We start from the raw sequence: 18,844 nt of genomic DNA, 5'->3' as shown, positions 1-18,844 counted from the left end.
AAAAAACATGCATGATCATTTAAACAGCAGGTATGATGAAATGTTTTGTTTAGTTTCGTAAAATGAAGACTATGTTTTAGTGCAGAACCAGCAAAAAGCAGACATCAACTGATTTTTGGTTCATGGAGTATGAAACAGTTTCTGTGATTTTTTTTTCAAACATCAAGCTTTCATTAAGAACAATAAAAAAAGGACACTAAAAAACCCCAGTAAAAATTTACCTAACAGTTCTCTTGTTCTTTATTCAGTGAAGTCTTAAATATGCCCCATGTGATACAAATACTTGCAGAGACAACCAGAAAAAAAAGTAGTACTACGTTAAGCTTGTACAGGACAGTTGTACTTCTTATGAGTCCTCAACTGCCGCCACCACCACTTCCGGCTGATGTCCCCGGTTTTCCTCTCGGCGGTGGTTCGTGTTTAGGATTTGGAATAATCGGAGTATAGTCTTTTACAATGTCAACATCTAGTTTCAGCTTCCTCATCTTCACTTCAACCATATCCTTCAAAACCAGATATCAATCATCATAATATATTAGCAAATGGTTAAATTCCACTACTAGTCTCTCTACTTTGTGAAAGTGGTGAATTTAATCCTTGTATTTTAATTTGATCACTTTTAACCTCTATTCTTTTCAAATTTTTAAACATCAGTCCTCATCAAATAGTAGCTGTTAAATTTATTATATTAAGTTCAGTTATTTCCAAAGTATGATGTGTCAAACACATTATCATGTGTAATATTATTTTTACATATTATGTACTAAAAATTCAGTTAATGAATTAATGCATGTTATTTGCACCTAGATTGAAATTTCAAAATTTTAAAAGTATAAGTGCTTCACCCAATTGGAGAATATGAACCAAATCTATATCCCTATTCATAGTAAAAAATCAGTAATTGAATTTAACTAGACAGATTTAACTTCTATTATTTGGGTCAGAACTAAAATTTTAAATTCAAAAAATATAGGGATTAAAATTGATCCATCTGAAAAATACAAAGATTAAAATTGAGCAAATTAAAATACAGGGAATAATAGCAAAATTCAACCTTAGCAAATCAAAACTCCTTGAATCATCAAATTCAAACAATATTTTATGGTAAATGAAACTTTTAGAGATGTTTTATGGCAAATAGAAATTTTCTGATCCCTTGCTGTTAAGAGTTACCTCATTAATTCCAGAGTCAGCTGAAGTTGCACCAGCATCCAAGCCCTTAACTTTGGCTACAAAATATAACCAAAAAGAAAATAAAAAAATAAAGATTAAAATCACCTTTTGTATCATCTTAGAATTAACTTGACTATGAGTGAATGGAAAATTTTTGCAGACCTATAAATGGAACAAGATAGAGTACCAAGAGAAGGAGAATCATGGTTTTCGCATAAGTACCCATGGTGGTGCTATCAGAAAATGGAGGAGACAAGATTGGAGATTTATATTGGTTGAGAAGGTGGCTAAATCCCCACTGTTTTGAATAGCAAAGCTACTCAAAAGCTTTGTAGAATATTTATGAAGATCCATTAGCAACATATACCACAAAAGTCTGAATGCCACTAACTTTCTGTCACCTCAATGAAACAACTCTGAGGTTTCCAAAAAGCAATTGTTAGGTTGCAATGCATGGTTCCATTAGTCCCTACATAGTTTCTTTCGTGTAGGCATTGCCCAAGTCTTTTGGTAAAATTGTAATAGAGGTCCATGTATTTGGGTCGAATTGTATTCTGCTTTATTTGCTAATAAAATGGGTAAATTAATTTTGCATCTTAGATCAAAAGAGTAAAATAGTTTTTTTTATTAAAAATTTAATTCATTTTTTTGATTAAATAATCCGACAGTTACATGTGGCATGATATGAATTAATTGTTGGGAAGAAACCGAACAACCGAAACAAAGCGAAAGCACAACCGGTGTTCTTTCTCTCCTTATAACTCCTGTAAAAATTATGGCAAGCACAATAGCACAAGATATGTTCTCTAGCAACCTTAATCAACCACAAATCAACTAATGCAACCACAACAAAAATAAATAGAGACACCGATATTTTTACGTGGAAAACCCCTTTAAATCAAGGGTAAAAAACCACGGGACTTTAGAGTCCGATAAAGAGCTCTACTATCATCAAATGTTCGACTACAAGATCACAATATCAAGCCTATAACAAGCATTCAACTTCGACAAGGCTAACAACATGTAATCTTTAGCAAAAGAGAGAAAAATGAGAGAACATCACCAAAAACGTAGCTGCTGAAAAATGGGTATTTCCGACGCTACAAGACTCGGATGAAAAATCCGACCGTACAAAGTCAAGAACACCTTATCACCTAGCTGCTGTCCAAAAATCAGCTCAATCGAACCACGGATGGACCTTCGATCGAAGAGTTGATCACTGCTGCACCAAGCTTGAAAAACTGATTTTTCTATTCTCTTTCTCTCTATTTTTTTTTTTAGCTCTCTGCAGAAATTTCTGCCCACTCCCACGTTAATAAGCCAAAAAATTGGCTTTTGACAAAACCAAAAGAAAAGGAAGGCAAAACATTGTGGCAGAAAATATGGGTTTCCCACATAGTGGGACCCATACCCAACAAATCTCCCCCTCCAACTATGTGGGGAATGCCTCTATGCCGGAGGTCAAACAACATGCTTTAAACTTTCCTCTTGGTAAGGCCTTCGTCAACATATCAGTACCATTATCATTAGTGTGTATCTTATCAAGCTCTAACAGCTTAGCTTCAAGAACATCTCGTATCCAATGGTACCTCACATCAATATGCTTAGATTTAGCATGAAAAGTTGAGTTCTTACCAAGATGAATAGCACTCTGGCTATCACAGTACAGGACATACTTCTCCTGAGTAAAACCAAGCTCATGCACAAACTTCTTCATCCAAAGCATCTCCTTACACGCTTCGGTTGCTGCAATGAACTCTGATTCGGTGGTGGACAATGCAACACACTTTTGCAGTCTCGATTGCCATGCCACAGCTCCCCCTGCATAAGTGATTAAGTAACCTGAAGTAGATCTCCTCGAGTCAATGTCTCTGGCCATGTCTGAATCTGTATACCCAACAAGAACAGGTTTCTCATTCCCGAAACAAAGTTTCATGTTGGAAGTGCCACGAAGATATCTCATAATCCACTTCATTGCATTCCAATGCTCTCTGCCTGGATTAGAAAGAAACCGACTAACTGTACCAACGGCATAAGCCAAGTCTGGTCTCGTGCAAACCATTGCGTACATCAAACTACCCACGGCTGAAGAGTAAGGAATTTTCTGCATCTCTTCCTTCTCCTTTTCTGTGGAAGGACTATGCTTAACACTCAATCTAAAGTGCATAGCAAATGGAGTATTCACCGCTTTAGCTTTGTCCATACTAAACCTTTGAAGTACTTTCTCAATGTACCTCTCTTGTGATAACCATAATTTCTTGGCCTTTCTATCACGTGTCAGTCTTATGCCAAGAATTTGCTTTGCTGGCCCCAAATCCTTCATTGCAAAGGATTTACTCAACTCTTGTTTCAACTTCTCAATTCTAGAAGCATTCTGACCAACAATAAGCATATCATCAACATAGAGCAAAAGAATAATAAAATCATCACCAGAGAATCTCTTAACAAACACACAATGATCAGAAGTAGTCTTCTTGTAGCCTTGCTCCCCCATAACAGACTCAAACTTCTTGTACCATTGCCTTGGAGCTTGCTTCAAACCATACAAGCTCTTCTTCAATCTGCACACATAGTCCTCTTTCCCTTGTGCAACAAAACCCTCTGGCTGCTCCATGTAAAGCTCTTCTTCCAAGTCACCATGAAGAAAAGCAGTTTTCACATCCATTTGTTCAACCTCTAGGTCATAACAAGCTGCCAAACTCAGTATAGTTCTGATAGAGGACATCTTCACAACCGGAGAAAATATTTCTTCAAAATCAACCCCCTTTTTCTGAGTATAACCCTTGACGACCAATCTAGCTTTGTATCATGGAGATGAAGACTTCTCTTCTTGCTTCAACCTGTAAACCCACCGATTCTTCAAAGCTCTTTTGCCCTTAGGCAGTTTCACCAATTCAAAAGTATGGTTCTCATGCAATGATTGAAGTTCGCCTTTCATCGCTTCAACCCACTAATCTTTGCATTCACTCTCCATAGCCTCTTCATAACATTCAGGTTCTCCCCCGTCAGTCAAAAGAACATATTCATCAGGAGAATACCTGACAGAAGATCGTCGATCTCTAGAAGACCTTCGAAGTGGAACTGCTGGTGGAGCTATAGGTGCTTGTTGTTGATCATTCACAACATCATCCATGGGAGTATCAAAGTCACCTATAGTCTGATGGTCACCACTAACATCACCATGCACATCATCCTGGATAGGATCTGGTGAAGAGTCTAGGGGAACCGGATTCACATCGATCAAGTCACCACTACCTTGTGAATCCACTTTCTCCGTCTTATCAATGTCATCAATGGTCTGATCCTCAATGAAGACAACATCTCTGCTTCTCACGAGTTTCTTCTGAACTGGATCATAGAGTCTATAACCAAACTCACCATCTAGACCATAACCAATAAAAATGCATTGTCGAGCCTTGGCATCCAACTTGGATCTTTCATCCTTTGGAACATGAACAAATGCTTTACAACCGAACACACGTAGGTGATCATATGACACGTCTTTACCAAACCAAACTCTATCTGGCACATCACCTTTCAAAGGAACACTAGGAGACAGATTTATCACATGTGTCACTGTATTCAAAGCTTCAGCCCAAAACGATCTTGGTAACTTTGCATCTGACAACAAACATCTGACTCTCTCAATCAATGTTCGGTTCATTCTTTCAGCTAACCCATTTAACTGTGGAGTCTTTGGTGGTGTTCTCTGATGTCTGATTCCCTGTCGCAGACAATACTCATGAAACGACCCTGTGTACTCGCCACCATTATCAGTACGAATGCACTTCAACTTCTTCCCAGTTTCCCTTTCAACTGATGCTTGAAACTGTTTAAACACCTCAAAGACTTGATTTTTAGACTTTAAAGTGTAAACCCATAGCTTTCTTGAACAATCATCAATGAAAGTCACAAAGTAAAGTGCACCACCATGTGATCTTACTTTTATCGGACCACAAACATCTGAATGGACCAACTCTAGCAACTCTGATTTCCTATGAGGAGGATGGCTTCTAAATGAAACTCTTTTCTGCTTTCCTGCTAGACAATGAGCACAATTCTTCAGTGTAGCATTCTTTAAACTTGAAAGTTGATTCTTCTTCGCTAAACAGTTAAGCCCCTTCTCACTCATGTGACTGAGTCGTTTATGCCACAACTCAGTTGAGTTGTCATTCAGTGTCACATTCACCGTCTCTCGAGAAGTCAAAGCTTGCATCAAGTACAAATTTGAGCTCTTCTTTCCTCGAGCCACAACCAAGGAGCCTTTAGTCAGCTTCCACTGCCCTTCACTGAAGGTGTTACAGAATCCCTCATCATCAAGCTTTCCTGCAGAAATCAAATTCAAACGGACATCCGGTGCATGTCTGACATCCTTGAGAGTTAACTTTGTTCCATTGTTACTTACCAAGCTAACATCTCCCATACCAATAACCGAAACCAAACCATCATTACCCATCTTCAATACCCCAAAATCACCAGGAGTATAAGATGTGAAGAATTCCTTCCTCGACGTGACATGAAGTGATGCACCAGTATCAATCACCCAACTAGTCTCGTCGCATGCTAGGTTGACCAAATTCTGATCACAAATAACTAACAAATCTTCACGAGTAACAGTAGCAACACGCTCGGATTTTTCATCGTCATTCCGGTCGTGTTTATCACCACCACCTTTGTTCTCTTTCTTCCACTTGAAGCAATATTTCTTGATATGACCTTTCTTACCACAATGATGACACTCAAGATTCTTGTATCTCGATCTTGACTTGTTTCGGCTTTTATCTCTACCCTTTCCATCTTTGTCTCTGTTTCTCCCCCTGTTCTCGATAACCAACACCTCGGACTGTGATGTAGAACCCTGAGATCTTCTTCTAACCTCTTCATTCAACACACCACTCTTAGCCAAATCCAAAGTAATAATACCCTGTGGGGCAGAATTAATGAGTGTGACTCGAAAGGTCTCCCAAGAGTCTGGTAGAGTAGCAAGCAACCAAAGTCCTAAAATCTCGTCATCAAATTTGACACCCATACCAAGCAACTGATTCATCATACTCTGAAATTCACTAACATGGTCAGCTATAGACATTCCTTCTTTATATTTCAGCGCCATCATTTTCTTCAGCAAAAATAACTTGTTATTGCCCGACCTCGAAGCATACAAGCTTTCAAGCTTCTCCCACAATGTTCGAGCATGTGTCTCTTGATCAATGTGATTGTAAACATTTTCTTCAACAAATTGCCGAATAAAGCCACACACTTGTTGATGCTCAAATTCCCATTCTTCATCACTTTTCGAATCGGGTTTTTGAGTAGTAAAGACCGGAAGATGCAAAGCCTTCACAAACAACAAGTCCTTCATTTTATTCCGCCAAAGTTGATAATTTGTGCCATTCAACATAATCATCTTGCTCGTATTAATTTCCATAATTATCTGACACAATAACCAAGCTCTGGTACCAGTTTGTTGGGAAGAAACCGAACAACCGAAACAAAGCGAAAGCACAACCGGTGTTCTTTCTCTCCTTATAACTCCTGTAAAAATTATGGCAAGCACAATAGCACAAGATATGTTCTCTAGCAACCTTAATCAACCACAAATCAACTAATGCAACCACAACAAAAATAAATAGAGACACCGATATTTTTACGTGGAAAACCCCTTTAAATCAAGGGTAAAAAACCACGGGACTTTAGAGTCCGATAAAGAGCTCTACTATCATCAAATGTTCGACTACAAGATCACAATATCAAGCCTACAACAAGCATTCAACTTCGACAAGGCTAACAACATGTAATCTTTAGCAAAAGAGAGAAAAATGAGAGAACATCACCAAAAACGTAGCTGTTGAAAAATGGGTATTTCCGACGCTACAAGACTCGGATGAAAAATCCGACCGTACAAAGTCAAGAACACCTTATCACCTAGCTGCTGTCCAAAAATCAGCTCAATCGAACCACGGATGGACCTTCGATCGAAGAGTTGATCACTGCTGCACCAAGCTTGAAAAATTGATTTTTCTATTCTCTTTCTCTCTATTTTTTTTTTAGCTCTCTGCAGAAATTTCTGCCCACTCCCACGTTAATAAGCCAAAAAATTGGCTTTTGACAAAACCAAAAGAAAAGGAAGGCAAAACATTGTGGCAGAAAATATGGGTTTCCCACGTAGTGGGACCCATACCCAACATTAATTTGTTGAAATTTTTAATGAAAGAGATAAAATACAATTCAACTATTGATATAAAAGTTTGAATGACATTTTTATCGTGATTCATGAATGATAGAGTAATATATATTTTAATTGAATAACAAAAAAACTACAATGATTTAATTAATTTGCTTGGATTCTGTGTTTATAATAATTAAATTTTTAAATAACGATGAATTTAGTTATATGATTTTAAAATATATATTATCCTTTTAAAGAGAACACCTCAAGAAAGTCTCATCTCCAACAGAAGATGAGATATTGCTGGGAAATTAACAGAAGGGTGGCACTACCAGAGGTTGTAATTAGAAAACTAAACATCTGGCTAATAATTATTATTACAGACAGATTGCTCTTCTTGTTACTGTAATGCCTGGTTTAATTTTGTGGCTAAAAATTTAATAGTGTTTGCATACATTAATTAATGAATGATTTCCCTCTTTGATTGGATTGGCTGATGAATCGATTTGTCTTTTCAAGATTTGCAAAAAAAAGGCTGTATTCGATTGAACGTTTGCTATTCATGTTGAATACTTATCTGATCTCAAATTTATTAAATATTATTTCCGAATATTGAAGGATTTTTGGAGAGAAAGAGAGAGCTTCCCTTTCCTCTTGATTTCTTCGTATTTTGAGAATGTTAGTTCTCAACTAAGCCATGAGAAAAGCTTGTATAGCCCCAATCCCTGTGGGATATGTATGAGAGCCACGTGTATAATCTGTGTATATTGTCATCTAGCATTTTGCGAGATGAGGTGTCGACAACAACATATATGAACTTGATCGAGTAAGACTTTCGTATGTGATTGCTGATTTGAAGAGATCTTTCAAGAGTGCTGAATACATACAATAATAGTGTTTTGTTGGAGTGAAAGTTAGGTCCGGTTTAGCTCAGTTCAATGCAATATTTTAGTACTGTTTTTTAGATTTGGGTTTGACTTAAAAAATAAATTTAAAATTTTATTAAATTTCAACACAGATAAAAAAATATTAAAGTTGTGCCCGATCTGATTTGTTCGTATTAAATTTTTTTAATATTATTTTTTAAATATAAAAATAAATTTAAAAAATACAATACGAGTTATATAATATCTAAACACTAATAATAAAATAATAGTAATATAATAACAAAATGACACTAAAACATAAGCAAACAACAAAAAGAAAAAAATTTAGACCAATTTAAATTGAATCCAAACAAAAAATTTATCCAAAACCAAACCTTGTTTTTTATCCAATTACTCATATATTTTTACATAAGCACACTATTCGAATGCGAAATTCAAATCGCAATCTCAAGAAGCAAGTTAATTGCTATTGCACAATTGATGATTTGTTTTGATTTTATGTAAAAAATTGACTCAATGTTAATGGACGACATTTGGGGCTTTGGGCTGGTCCAAAACGATTCAGCTATCGTGCGTTTTAGGTTCAATTGCCAGTCTACTAGTCAATAGTCGTCTTATGTATATGACCAAAAAGAAAGAGTCGTTTATTTATTAATCGGGAAAGCGGACGATTGGGAACAGAGAAAATAAACGGCCAGGATCTCCCCAACACAAGATCTAATTTGATTGGCTCATAAAATCCTTATTCGGAATGTCATTGGTCCACGTCAGCACCTATGGCATGTTCTCTCTTTTTCGCACCCTCATCTGAAACCAATGTTAGATTCGGGATACTCCAAATATAAAAATGGCTCCAACAGCGACTCACTATAAAAGGAAAGGAGTCTCGGTCCTCAAAGCTCATTTAAACGATTCAGCGATTTATAGTGGAAATATAGCTCCGAGAGACTTCTTCGAAGAGAGGTAGAGGAGTTTAGGACGCGCGATGGCTGGCTCGTGGAGAGCATGCGGCTCTTTGGTGGTTCTAGCTATAGTTTTGTTCGGTGAGTGCTCTGCTGTTCTTGCTTTTATTTTTTGCTAGATCTGCTTGTTTTTATGTGATTTCATGATCTATGGATCTTTTTTTTTATGTTGGAGAGGAAATAAACTATATATAATTCTGTTTTGATGATTTTATTGCGCGTAAATAGCTGCACGTTTGGATCTGATTCATGTTCTACGGTTCTAGTGATGCATTAGATGATGAAAGAGAATTTTAGCGATCTCATATCGTTTGATATTCTCCGCATTGGTTTTCGAGTACTAGTAGTAATCTCTGGATTTATAGAATGATTGACTAGCTAATTCGTTTGATTTGAACTTTTGTCTAAAATGACGCTTGAACTAATTACTAAAAAATCATGTGTTTCACTTTATTTCGTTTTTCATTTGATGTGCAATATCTTAATTTAGAATTGTTAATTTTGCGCGCAAGAACGTTCTAGAAAATTCGTTAGAATTCCGTTTTATCTTTACGTGTGATACATGATGTTCTTCGAGTTTAATGCACTAATGTAAAGAATATCTTTCTAGCCGTGGAAAACAATTTTTTTGTCTGTGATATGTTTTTTTTGGTACACCTGATATTGATTTCCGATTCCATAAATAATTTACTTTTAATTATGTGAGCGAACATCATAATTGCAGTTAATAATGATGTAAAACGTTATCCAGTGGGCCTTTATTATGGTATTAAGTATTGACATTGGGTGAGCTTTTAATCAGGATGTCTCTTTGCAATCTCAATTGCAAAGGAGGAAGCCACGAAATTGGGGACAGTCATTGGAATTGATCTTGGTACAACTTATTCTTGTGTTGGTGTTTACAAGAATGGTCATGTTGAAATCATAGCCAATGACCAAGGTAACCGTATTACACCATCTTGGGTGGCTTTCACTGACAGTGAGAGGCTGATTGGTGAGGCTGCAAAGAACCAGGCAGCTGTTAACGCAGAGAGAACCATCTTTGATGTTAAGAGACTTATCGGAAGAAAGTAATTTACATTCTTCTTATGTTTCTTGAGTTATTAAGGATAGATTGGGATTTAATGCTTACTTTGCATTTTTGTTCTTTGCAGGTTTGATGATAAGGAGGTCCAGAAGGACATGAAACTTGTTCCATACAAGATTGTGAACAAGGATGGAAAGCCTTATATTCAAGTAAAGATTAAGGATGGGGAGACCAAGGTCTTCAGTCCTGAGGAGATCAGTGCTATGGTTCTGACTAAGATGAAGGAAACGGCTGAAGCTTTCCTCGGGAAGAAAATCAAGGATGCAGTGGTCACTGTTCCTGGTTAGTGTTTTATAAGAACCAGAGTTCTCTGTTGGAAAATATTCTGTTGCTGATGCTTCATGATGCTCAAATGATCTCTCTGTTTGATTTGCAGCGTACTTCAATGATGCCCAGAGACAAGCCACCAAGGATGCTGGCATTATTGCTGGGCTCAATGTGGCCAGAATTATCAATGAACCAACTGCAGCTGCCATTGCCTATGGTTTGGACAAGAAGGGTGGTGAGAAAAACATTCTTGTCTTTGACCTTGGTGGTGGAACATTTGATGTCAGTATCTTGACAATTGACAATGGTGTATTCGAGGTTCTTTCCACAAATGGAGACACTCATTTGGGAGGTAAGCATCATTCTTAGTTTTGCTTTTAGGTTTTTGAGAAAATGTTTTATGTTATGGATTTTGCTTATGGTAATTTTTCTTGCAGGTGAGGATTTTGACCATAGGATTATGGACTACTTCATTAAATTGATTAAGAAAAAGCATGGAAAGGACATCAGCAAAGATAACAAGGCTCTTGGGAAGCTTAGGAGGGAAGCTGAGCGTGCCAAGAGAGCTCTCAGCAGCCAGCACCAGGTCCGAGTAGAGATTGAATCACTTTTTGATGGTATCGATTTCTCCGAGCCACTGACCAGGGCTCGCTTTGAGGAGTTGAACAATGATCTGTTCAGAAAGACCATGGGACCTGTGAAGAAAGCAATGGAAGATGCTGGTTTGGAGAAGCGACAAATTGATGAGATTGTTCTGGTAGGTGGAAGCACTAGAATTCCCAAGGTTCAACAGCTCCTCAAGGACTACTTCGATGGAAAGGAGCCCAACAAGGGTGTTAACCCGGATGAAGCAGTTGCTTATGGTGCTGCAGTACAAGGAGGCATCTTGAGTGGAGAGGGTGGTGATGAAACCAAAGGTACGTTTTCATCTCCTGCAACTTTCTCTATCACAACTACACGAGACTATAGCTGATGTAAACTGTTCTAACTGAATCTATGTACAGATATTCTTCTTCTTGATGTGGCTCCTCTTACCCTCGGTATCGAGACTGTTGGTGGGGTAATGACCAAGTTGATTCCCAGGAACACCGTTATCCCAACCAAGAAGTCGCAAGTTTTCACCACTTATCAGGATCAGCAAACCACTGTCTCCATTCAGGTACATTTCACTGGTTCATAATTGAAACTTAGAAATGCCTGTCTGCCATTAGAAGGCATGAGACTTGGATTTCTTTCCTAATGCTAAGAATCGGGATACTTTGAATTCATATAGGGATATTTTGAACCTATAAAACGAAGGATCGTATCTGAATACCTACTTCCGAATATGAAAAAGAAGAGTCTGAAACATAATTTGAACCTTATTTGAATATTTGTGGTTTGATATCAGGTCTTTGAAGGTGAAAGGAGTATGACAAAGGATTGTAGGTTGCTTGGGAAGTTTGATCTTACTGGAATTCCTCCAGCTCCAAGGTTTGCTACTCTGTTCCATCAACTCACTTTCATGTTTTCTTCAAATCTTCGCCCAAGTTTACCGACTCTTATTATTTGATCTCTCGATTCTCAGGGGAACACCTCAAATCGAAGTTACATTTGAGGTTGATGCAAATGGTATCTTAAACGTCAAGGCCGAAGACAAAGGCACAGGTAAATCAGAGAAGATCACAATCACCAACGACAAGGGTCGTTTGAGCCAGGAGGAGATTGAGAGAATGGTTCGTGAGGCCGAAGAATTCGCGGAGGAGGACAAGAAGTTGAAGGAAAAGATTGATGCTCGCAACAGCCTGGAGACTTATGTTTACAACATGAAAAACCAGATTAGCGACAAGGACAAGCTTGCTGACAAGCTTGAATCCGACGAGAAGGAGAAAGTTGAAACGGCCGTGAAAGAAGCGCTCGAGTGGCTAGATGACAACCAGAATGCCGAAAAGGAAGATTTTGAGGAGAAGCTCAAGGAAGTTGAGGCTGTTTGCAACCCTATCATCACAGCTGTATATCAAAGATCCGGCGGAGGTCCTGGCGGTGCTGCGTCAAATGAAGAAGAGGATGATTCACATGATGAACTCTAAAACAAAAATCTTGGCTACTGCCGCTGAAAAGTGATTGAGTTTATTAGAGTTAGGTGCAATGAGGATACTGTGCTAATTTTTGTAGAAGTTCTAAAAGGGAGAAAAATATTCCCGCTTTCTTCGCTTGTTTTTTTTTTTGCTTGGTGAATGTATACATTTTGAAGGATTAGAAAAATGGTAATACATTTTCAAAATAACATTTCATGGCTTACATCTCTTAATAATTATATGTTAAAATTCTTATTTCTAAATTGGTTATCAAGTGTTATTGTAATCATAGTTTATCTAGTGTTTATAATCGTAAAAAAAAATTATCAAAGTAAAAAGTTTATAGTAAATTATTATGTTTAACTTACCTGAAATAAACATTTACATTGCATAATGATCATCATCAATTTTTTGTTCTAACAAAAATTTCTATTAAAATAGTAATTTTTAACAATGGTGATGTGACTACTTAGCAGTTTCATTTTTCATTTATTTTATATTATCAACTAATAATTTAAAATTTTAAAAAATATCCTGTCCTTTTGTTGAGTTCATGTTTTTTTGTCTTTACATTAAGGAAGCTAATTCTGATCAACTGATAGTGTTTATAGGATTAAATATTTAGTTCTTTCATGGTAGTCATCTATCACCTACTTTAACTACTATCGGAGAGACCTCCTCACCTACTTTCACTACTATCAGAGAGACCTCCAATGGCGGCTGCCAATCACTCACCTTCATCGCCTTACTCATGTGCTAAAGATTCAGGCCCTGTAATACCAACAACCTCTTTAGTTACTTTCCTTGAACGTGTCCAAGAAACTGCTTTCCAAACTTACGAGAGATCAAAATTTGATCACAAAGACTTTATAGACTTGTCATTAAAGTTCGATCTTTCAACCACAGTGAAGGCGTTCGATGAAATTTCCAAGACAGAAAATGGGTCAGTGTCGACTAAGGATTTTGAAGAGTTTATAGGAAAGTGGTTTAAAAGTGCAGGAGAGGATCTTGTTTATGTTGAGCCAATGGATTTTGAGACGGAGCCATATGGGTTTTTGCCCAAGGTGGAGAACCCAGAGGTGAGAGCTTGGGCATTAGAGGTGCATGGTTTGTGGAAGAAACTGAGTAGGGAAGTTTCGAGCTCGGTTCATGATCATCCTGAATTGCATACTTTGCTTCCTTTACCGGTGCCTGGTATGATCCCTGGTTCACGGTTCAGGGAAGTTTATTATTGGGATTCTTATTGGGTTATCAGGTTAGTTTTGATTTTCCTTTTTAACTTTTTGCCTTCATATGAAGATATAAATGTGATATAAATGGTTGTGCAGAGGGCTGCTGGCGAGTAAAATGCACGAGACAGCAAAAGCCATTGTGACTAATCTCATTTCGTTGCTAGATACATATGGTTATGTACTTAATGGTGCCAGAGCCTATTACACGAATCGAAGGTAGTGGTGTTTTCATTTATTTTCTTCCCATTGTTTGTAGGGACATTTTGTGAAAGGTAATTTTTTTTAAAAAAAAAATTCTTTTAATATAACTCAGTCTTAAAGTTTAATTCAATCAGTTCACGTATATTTTCTTACCTTTAAGAGATGATAGCTAGTAAGTTCAGGATTCGAATATCTTTGATTTTATTCCTTCCTTTCTTAAATAACTTTTATCACCCTAATCTCGCATTGAAAAAACTCTTAAGACCAGCTATAATATATAAACATAGAGACTTGAAAGTTAAAAATTGTGAGCAATCACTAATAAGAATATAATAGCTAAGTGAGTAAAAGTATCATAGAGGTCCCTATACTATGAGTCAAATTGTATTTGACCCCTTTTACTCAAAAAAATGATAAATTAGTCCTCTTCTTTTAAAGCAAAGAACAAACCAGTCATTTCTGTTAAAAATTTCATCCATTAAAAACTGAGTTGACTGATGGAATAATCAAAGAGTAGAAGGGGACAAAATGCAAATTGACTCCCAGTAGAAGGGCCCTCATGGTGCTTTTACTGAGCTAAGTGCTTAGCCACCTCTAAAATCCCAAAAGTTCAGTGGCTTTCAAGCCTTACAGGTGATTTGCTCATGGAAGTATTTACAAGGTTTGAGGTACCCTTTTTTTTGCAGCCAGCCTCCACTCCTGAGTGCAATGGTTTATGAGATATACAATAGAACTGGTGATGTGGATTTGGTGAAGAAGGCTCTCCCTGCATTGCTTAAAGAATATCAGTTCTGGAATTCAGGTATACTAATTACCCTTCACTTGTATGACCAATTTCTTGCTTGTTCTAACTTTCCCGGAAAATAAGATTTAACTTCCTCTCACACTAAAAATCTTTCTTCAAATTGAGCTTTTTTTCTGAGTTTGAACTATGATGTAGAAATACATACGATGATCATCCATGATGCTGAGAATTGTAATCACTCATTAAACCGGTATTATGCAATGTGGAACAAACCCAGGCCTGAAGCATCAGCCATTGTGTGTTCTTGTCTTCAACTTCCTTTTACCTTTGCTAGTATTTTCATGTTGTATATTTGAGGAATTTTTTTTTAACATGATCATATGTACCAGGATAAAAGATTTGCTTCCAAGTTCTTGAATGTTAATGAGAAACAGAAATTTTACCGAGAGCTTGCTTCAACTGCTGAATCTGGATGGGATTTCAGCACAAGATGGATGAGGTTATACAAATTATACTTTCATTTATAGCTTTTCATCAGAGGAGAATTCAGAATTTTTTTTAGCAGGGCTGGACTTTAATTATAATTTTTTCATAGATCAAAATATAAGTTTACCAAGTATTAAATGATAATTTCATCCTTTTTAAAGGGACTAAATAGAATTTTTTTTCCATTTTTAGGGGGGTTAAAATGCAATTTTAGTATATTAATTTATAATTTTTCTATTTATAAGAAGACTGAATTGAAAAAAATTTCATTTTTGGAAGGTCAAAGCACCTGATTATACCCTCGTATTCAGCTCTGATGAATTGGTTAACTACAGCTATGTTATTCATATCAGGGTGTGGGTGATGAATGTAATGTGTCTAACACGAATTTTTCCCCAAACCCATGTCTGAATATGTGGCGGAGGTAGTATTAGACACTGATATTTCAAAAACAATGTAGAGTTTCGAATCAACCATTGAGCTAGAGGTGAATTTAGAGCAGTCAAGGGCTTCAACCCCTCCAAATTAGAAACAAAAATTGTCTTTTAGTCCTTTATAAATGCTAAAATTAAAAATTAATATATGATAAAAATACATTTTAAATCGAAAAGATTTCTATTTAGTCCTTCAAAAATGATGAATCTATAAGTTAATACAAAATAAAATTACACTTTAACCATATAAAAATTTATAATTCAATTCCAACCCTCTTAATAAAAACATTCTAGCTTCACCCGAGTCTGTTGTATTTTACGAAGGACATTTGTACTAATCAAATATATGAAATCTTTGTTATAGGAACCCTTCTGAATTTACAAGTTTGAGCACAACAACTATTTTACCTGTTGATTTAAATGCATTCATGCTGAGGGTATGTTGTAACTTTCTCTTTTAATAACACCCATGAGATCAGTAACTCCATGGATGTTCATCCATTTCTTGATATATGTACAGATGGAACTTGACATTGCCTTCTTTGCCAAAATTGTTGGAGACGATGCCATTGCTGAGGATTTCCTTACAGCTTCTCACACAAGAAAGAAGGCATTCAACTCTGTCTTTTGGAACGAAAACATGGGACAATGGGTGGATTATTGGCTTAACTATGGTGCTGAACCCAAGGTTTGTGTGTGTCCAAAGGACCAAAAGTACCGTAGTTTTGTAAGATTATACCATAACAATTCTTTTAACATTCTTCTCGTTTTTTTGTGTTGCTGTCCTTCAGGAACCACAAACTTGGGAAGCTCAGAATCAGAACCAGAATGTGTTTGCTTCAAACTTTGTTCCCTTGTGGATTGATTTGTTCAACTCAGGTTTATAATTTTTTGCAAAAAGCCTCACTACCCATTTACAAATTCATCTCAATTAGAAACCATGCATTATTTTCACAAGAAGAAATTGTGTTTTTTTTTGCTTCATAAATGGAAGAAAAACTTAAAAATCTTTCGATATGTTTGTCTGTCTGTATGTAAAGATACTCCTCTGGTGGAAAAGGTAACAAGAAGTCTTCAAAGTTCAGGCCTGCTTTGTGCTGCTGGGATTGCAACCTCTTTGACAAATTCGGGACACCAATGGTTAGCACATCTTTTCACTCTTTAAAACTACACAGATTTAAGTGCAAGCGTTAAACACTGGTCCATGTATTTTCTTTTACTTTCACATAGAATTAATGTTCCAAAGGAAAAAAATAAAAATAAAAAGCAGGGACTTCCCAAATGGTTGGGCTCCAATTCAGCACATGATAGTTGAAGGCTTGTGGAGATCTGCATCGACAGAAGCAAGGAAAGTAGCTAGAGACATAGCTGAAAGATGGATCAGAGCCAACTACGTGGCCTACAAGAAAACAGGGACAATGCATGAGAAATATAACGTGGAAAAGTGTGGCGAATATGGTGCTGGTGGCATTTATAGACCCCAGGTACCGTTTCATCTACATATTTTTTTAGCGTAAACTCCGTTAATAATCACCAATTATTAATAAATATCTTTTTTGGTCATCCAACTATCAAAAGCTATAAAATGAACTATTAGTAAATTTCTTTTTTGGTCACCCAACGGTGGTAACTTTTAAAATTGACATAATAACAACTTTAACCTATAACATTTATACATTGTATCAATTTAATCTTAATTCTTAAAAATCAAACCCTCGACATTTATACATTATGTAATTTAATTTTTTTTTATAATTTTATTGTTTTTTTTAAGTTGAATGACCAAAATAAAAATCTATTAATAGTTTAGCGACCTTATATATATTTTTTAAGTTTGCAGAAAAGAATTGCTATATTCAAAAATGGCATCAAAGTTTTTGTTTTAAAGATTTTATTTTGGGGATAATGAAATGCAGACAGGTTTCGGTTGGTCGAATGGAGTGGTGTTGACATTTTTGGAGGAATTTGGATGGCCTAAAGACCAAAACATAGACTGCAACTAAAGCTTCAAAATGGGTTTGGTTTGATTTAAATAAACAAGACAATAATCTTTTCATTAAATAAAAACCAAGAGGTTAAATGTTGGCAGCCATGTACTAGTATTCTATGCCATAATTTTTTTCATATATAATGTGATATTCTTATTTAAGCCATTCAAAATTATGATAAAATATTCATCATTTACTGCTTTAATAACATTAATTGTTACTGTAAATAATAGGTTAATTAATTTCTTTTTAAAAAAAAGTATATAATTATTTACTGTTATACATAGATTATAAAGTATAGTGACATTAAAATTAAAAACTTCAATTTTTTAAGGCAAATTAAAAACTTCATTTAAAAAATTGTATTTAATTAATTTTATTTTTTAATAAATCCTTATATCGACAAACATAGTCAGAAGCAAAGGTTAATTAGACTTGTCCATAGGTTGGATCGGGTTCGGGTTGGGCTTTGACAAAATTTCAGGTTCGTTTGATAGGCTTGGTATTGCCTGAAAAATGACCTAAAATTTTGTCCAAATTTGACCCAAAAATGTTAAAACCCAGTCTTGGCCCGCCCGTATTAATTATATATATTAAAAATATATATAATACATCAAAAACACTAAAAATATTAAAAAAATTATTTCCCAACAAATTGAAAATAAAATTTAAAAAATCTTTATACTTAAATAATATTAAGATAGGTGCAACTTAACAAACAAATGCTTTTAAAATAGTAGCAAAATTAATAATAAAATAAGAGTTATATAATATTCAAATAATAACAACAAAATAGTAGCAACATAATAGTGAAAAGTCAACAAAACAGTAGAAAAATAACAAGAAAACAGTGGGAAAACAACAAAAAGAGTAGGTTTTTTTTTCTTTTTGCAAATTCGGGTCAGGTCAGACTCAGACCAAAAAAGTTTTACTTGAGACTTGACCTATTTTCTAAACGAACCTTATTTTTTTACCCAAACTTATTTTTTGAGTTTATTTTTTTACTCAAACACTCTCACTTTTTAAACCCCTAGTATGTTCAACCGCCAATATTTATGAATTCAATGCCGCCCACCTCATTAGTCAAACAGAGCTGGCAAATGAAGCAAACCGAAACCAAATGGAGAATATATGAATTTCATTTAATTTTATGATAAAA

The 18,844-nt window shown here is 35.8% G+C and overlaps 2 protein-coding genes across 3 annotated transcripts; both read left to right on the top strand.

Annotated features, from left to right (window-relative positions):
• Positions 1–9,052: 9,052 nt before the first annotated feature.
• Positions 9,053–12,820, top strand: LOC107904512 (luminal-binding protein 5). The gene is made up of 8 exons (XM_016830905.2): positions 9,053–9,269; positions 9,991–10,258; positions 10,343–10,557; positions 10,652–10,894; positions 10,980–11,459; positions 11,547–11,701; positions 11,933–12,015; positions 12,110–12,820. The coding sequence occupies exons 1-8, from the start codon at positions 9,212–9,214 to the stop codon at positions 12,609–12,611; spliced, it is 2,004 nt and encodes a 667-aa protein (XP_016686394.1). The 5' UTR covers positions 9,053–9,211; the 3' UTR covers positions 12,612–12,820.
• A 336-nt stretch (positions 12,821–13,156) lies between these two features.
• LOC107904513 (trehalase) lies at positions 13,157–17,825 on the top strand. Of its 2 annotated transcripts, none has more exons than XM_016830906.2 (11): positions 13,157–13,854; positions 13,928–14,047; positions 14,719–14,834; positions 14,973–15,073; positions 15,167–15,276; positions 16,062–16,134; positions 16,218–16,385; positions 16,489–16,576; positions 16,738–16,837; positions 16,965–17,181; positions 17,614–17,825. In XM_016830906.2, exons 1-11 carry the CDS (start codon positions 13,313–13,315, stop codon positions 17,698–17,700), a joined length of 1,722 nt encoding a protein of 573 aa, XP_016686395.2. In that variant the 5' UTR covers positions 13,157–13,312; the 3' UTR covers positions 17,701–17,825. The 2 variants fall into 2 exon arrangements, with proteins under 2 accessions (XP_016686395.2, XP_016686397.2); XM_016830908.2 differs by having other exon boundaries at positions 13,159–13,854; positions 16,968–17,181.
• The last annotated feature ends 1,019 nt before the right edge of the window (positions 17,826–18,844 follow it).

Source organism: Gossypium hirsutum, chromosome D11 (genome assembly GCF_007990345.1).
Source record: "Gossypium hirsutum isolate 1008001.06 chromosome D11, Gossypium_hirsutum_v2.1, whole genome shotgun sequence".
NCBI classification, from domain to species: Eukaryota; Viridiplantae; Streptophyta; class Magnoliopsida; order Malvales; family Malvaceae; genus Gossypium; species Gossypium hirsutum.
Note: the sequence above shows the minus strand (reverse complement) of the source record. Positions and strands in the feature narration are given on the sequence as shown.

Bases quoted from the DNA above. Each gene is read 5' to 3' on its own strand.
- LOC107904512 (XM_016830905.2), top strand. From the start codon at position 9,212: ATGGCTGGCTCGTGGAGAGCATGCGGCTCTTTGGTGGTTCTAGCTATA. The intron at 10,259-10,342 runs GTAATTTACATT...TGTTCTTTGCAG, and splicing joins AAGAGACTTATCGGAAGAAA to GTTTGATGATAAGGAGGTCC. The intron at 10,558-10,651 runs GTTAGTGTTTTA...TTTGATTTGCAG, and splicing joins TGCAGTGGTCACTGTTCCTG to CGTACTTCAATGATGCCCAG.
- LOC107904513 (XM_016830906.2), top strand. From the start codon at position 13,313: ATGGCGGCTGCCAATCACTCACCTTCATCGCCTTACTCATGTGCTAAA. The intron at 13,855-13,927 runs GTTAGTTTTGAT...ATGGTTGTGCAG, and splicing joins GATTCTTATTGGGTTATCAG to AGGGCTGCTGGCGAGTAAAA. The intron at 16,838-16,964 runs GTTAGCACATCT...AAAAATAAAAAG, and splicing joins ACAAATTCGGGACACCAATG to CAGGGACTTCCCAAATGGTT.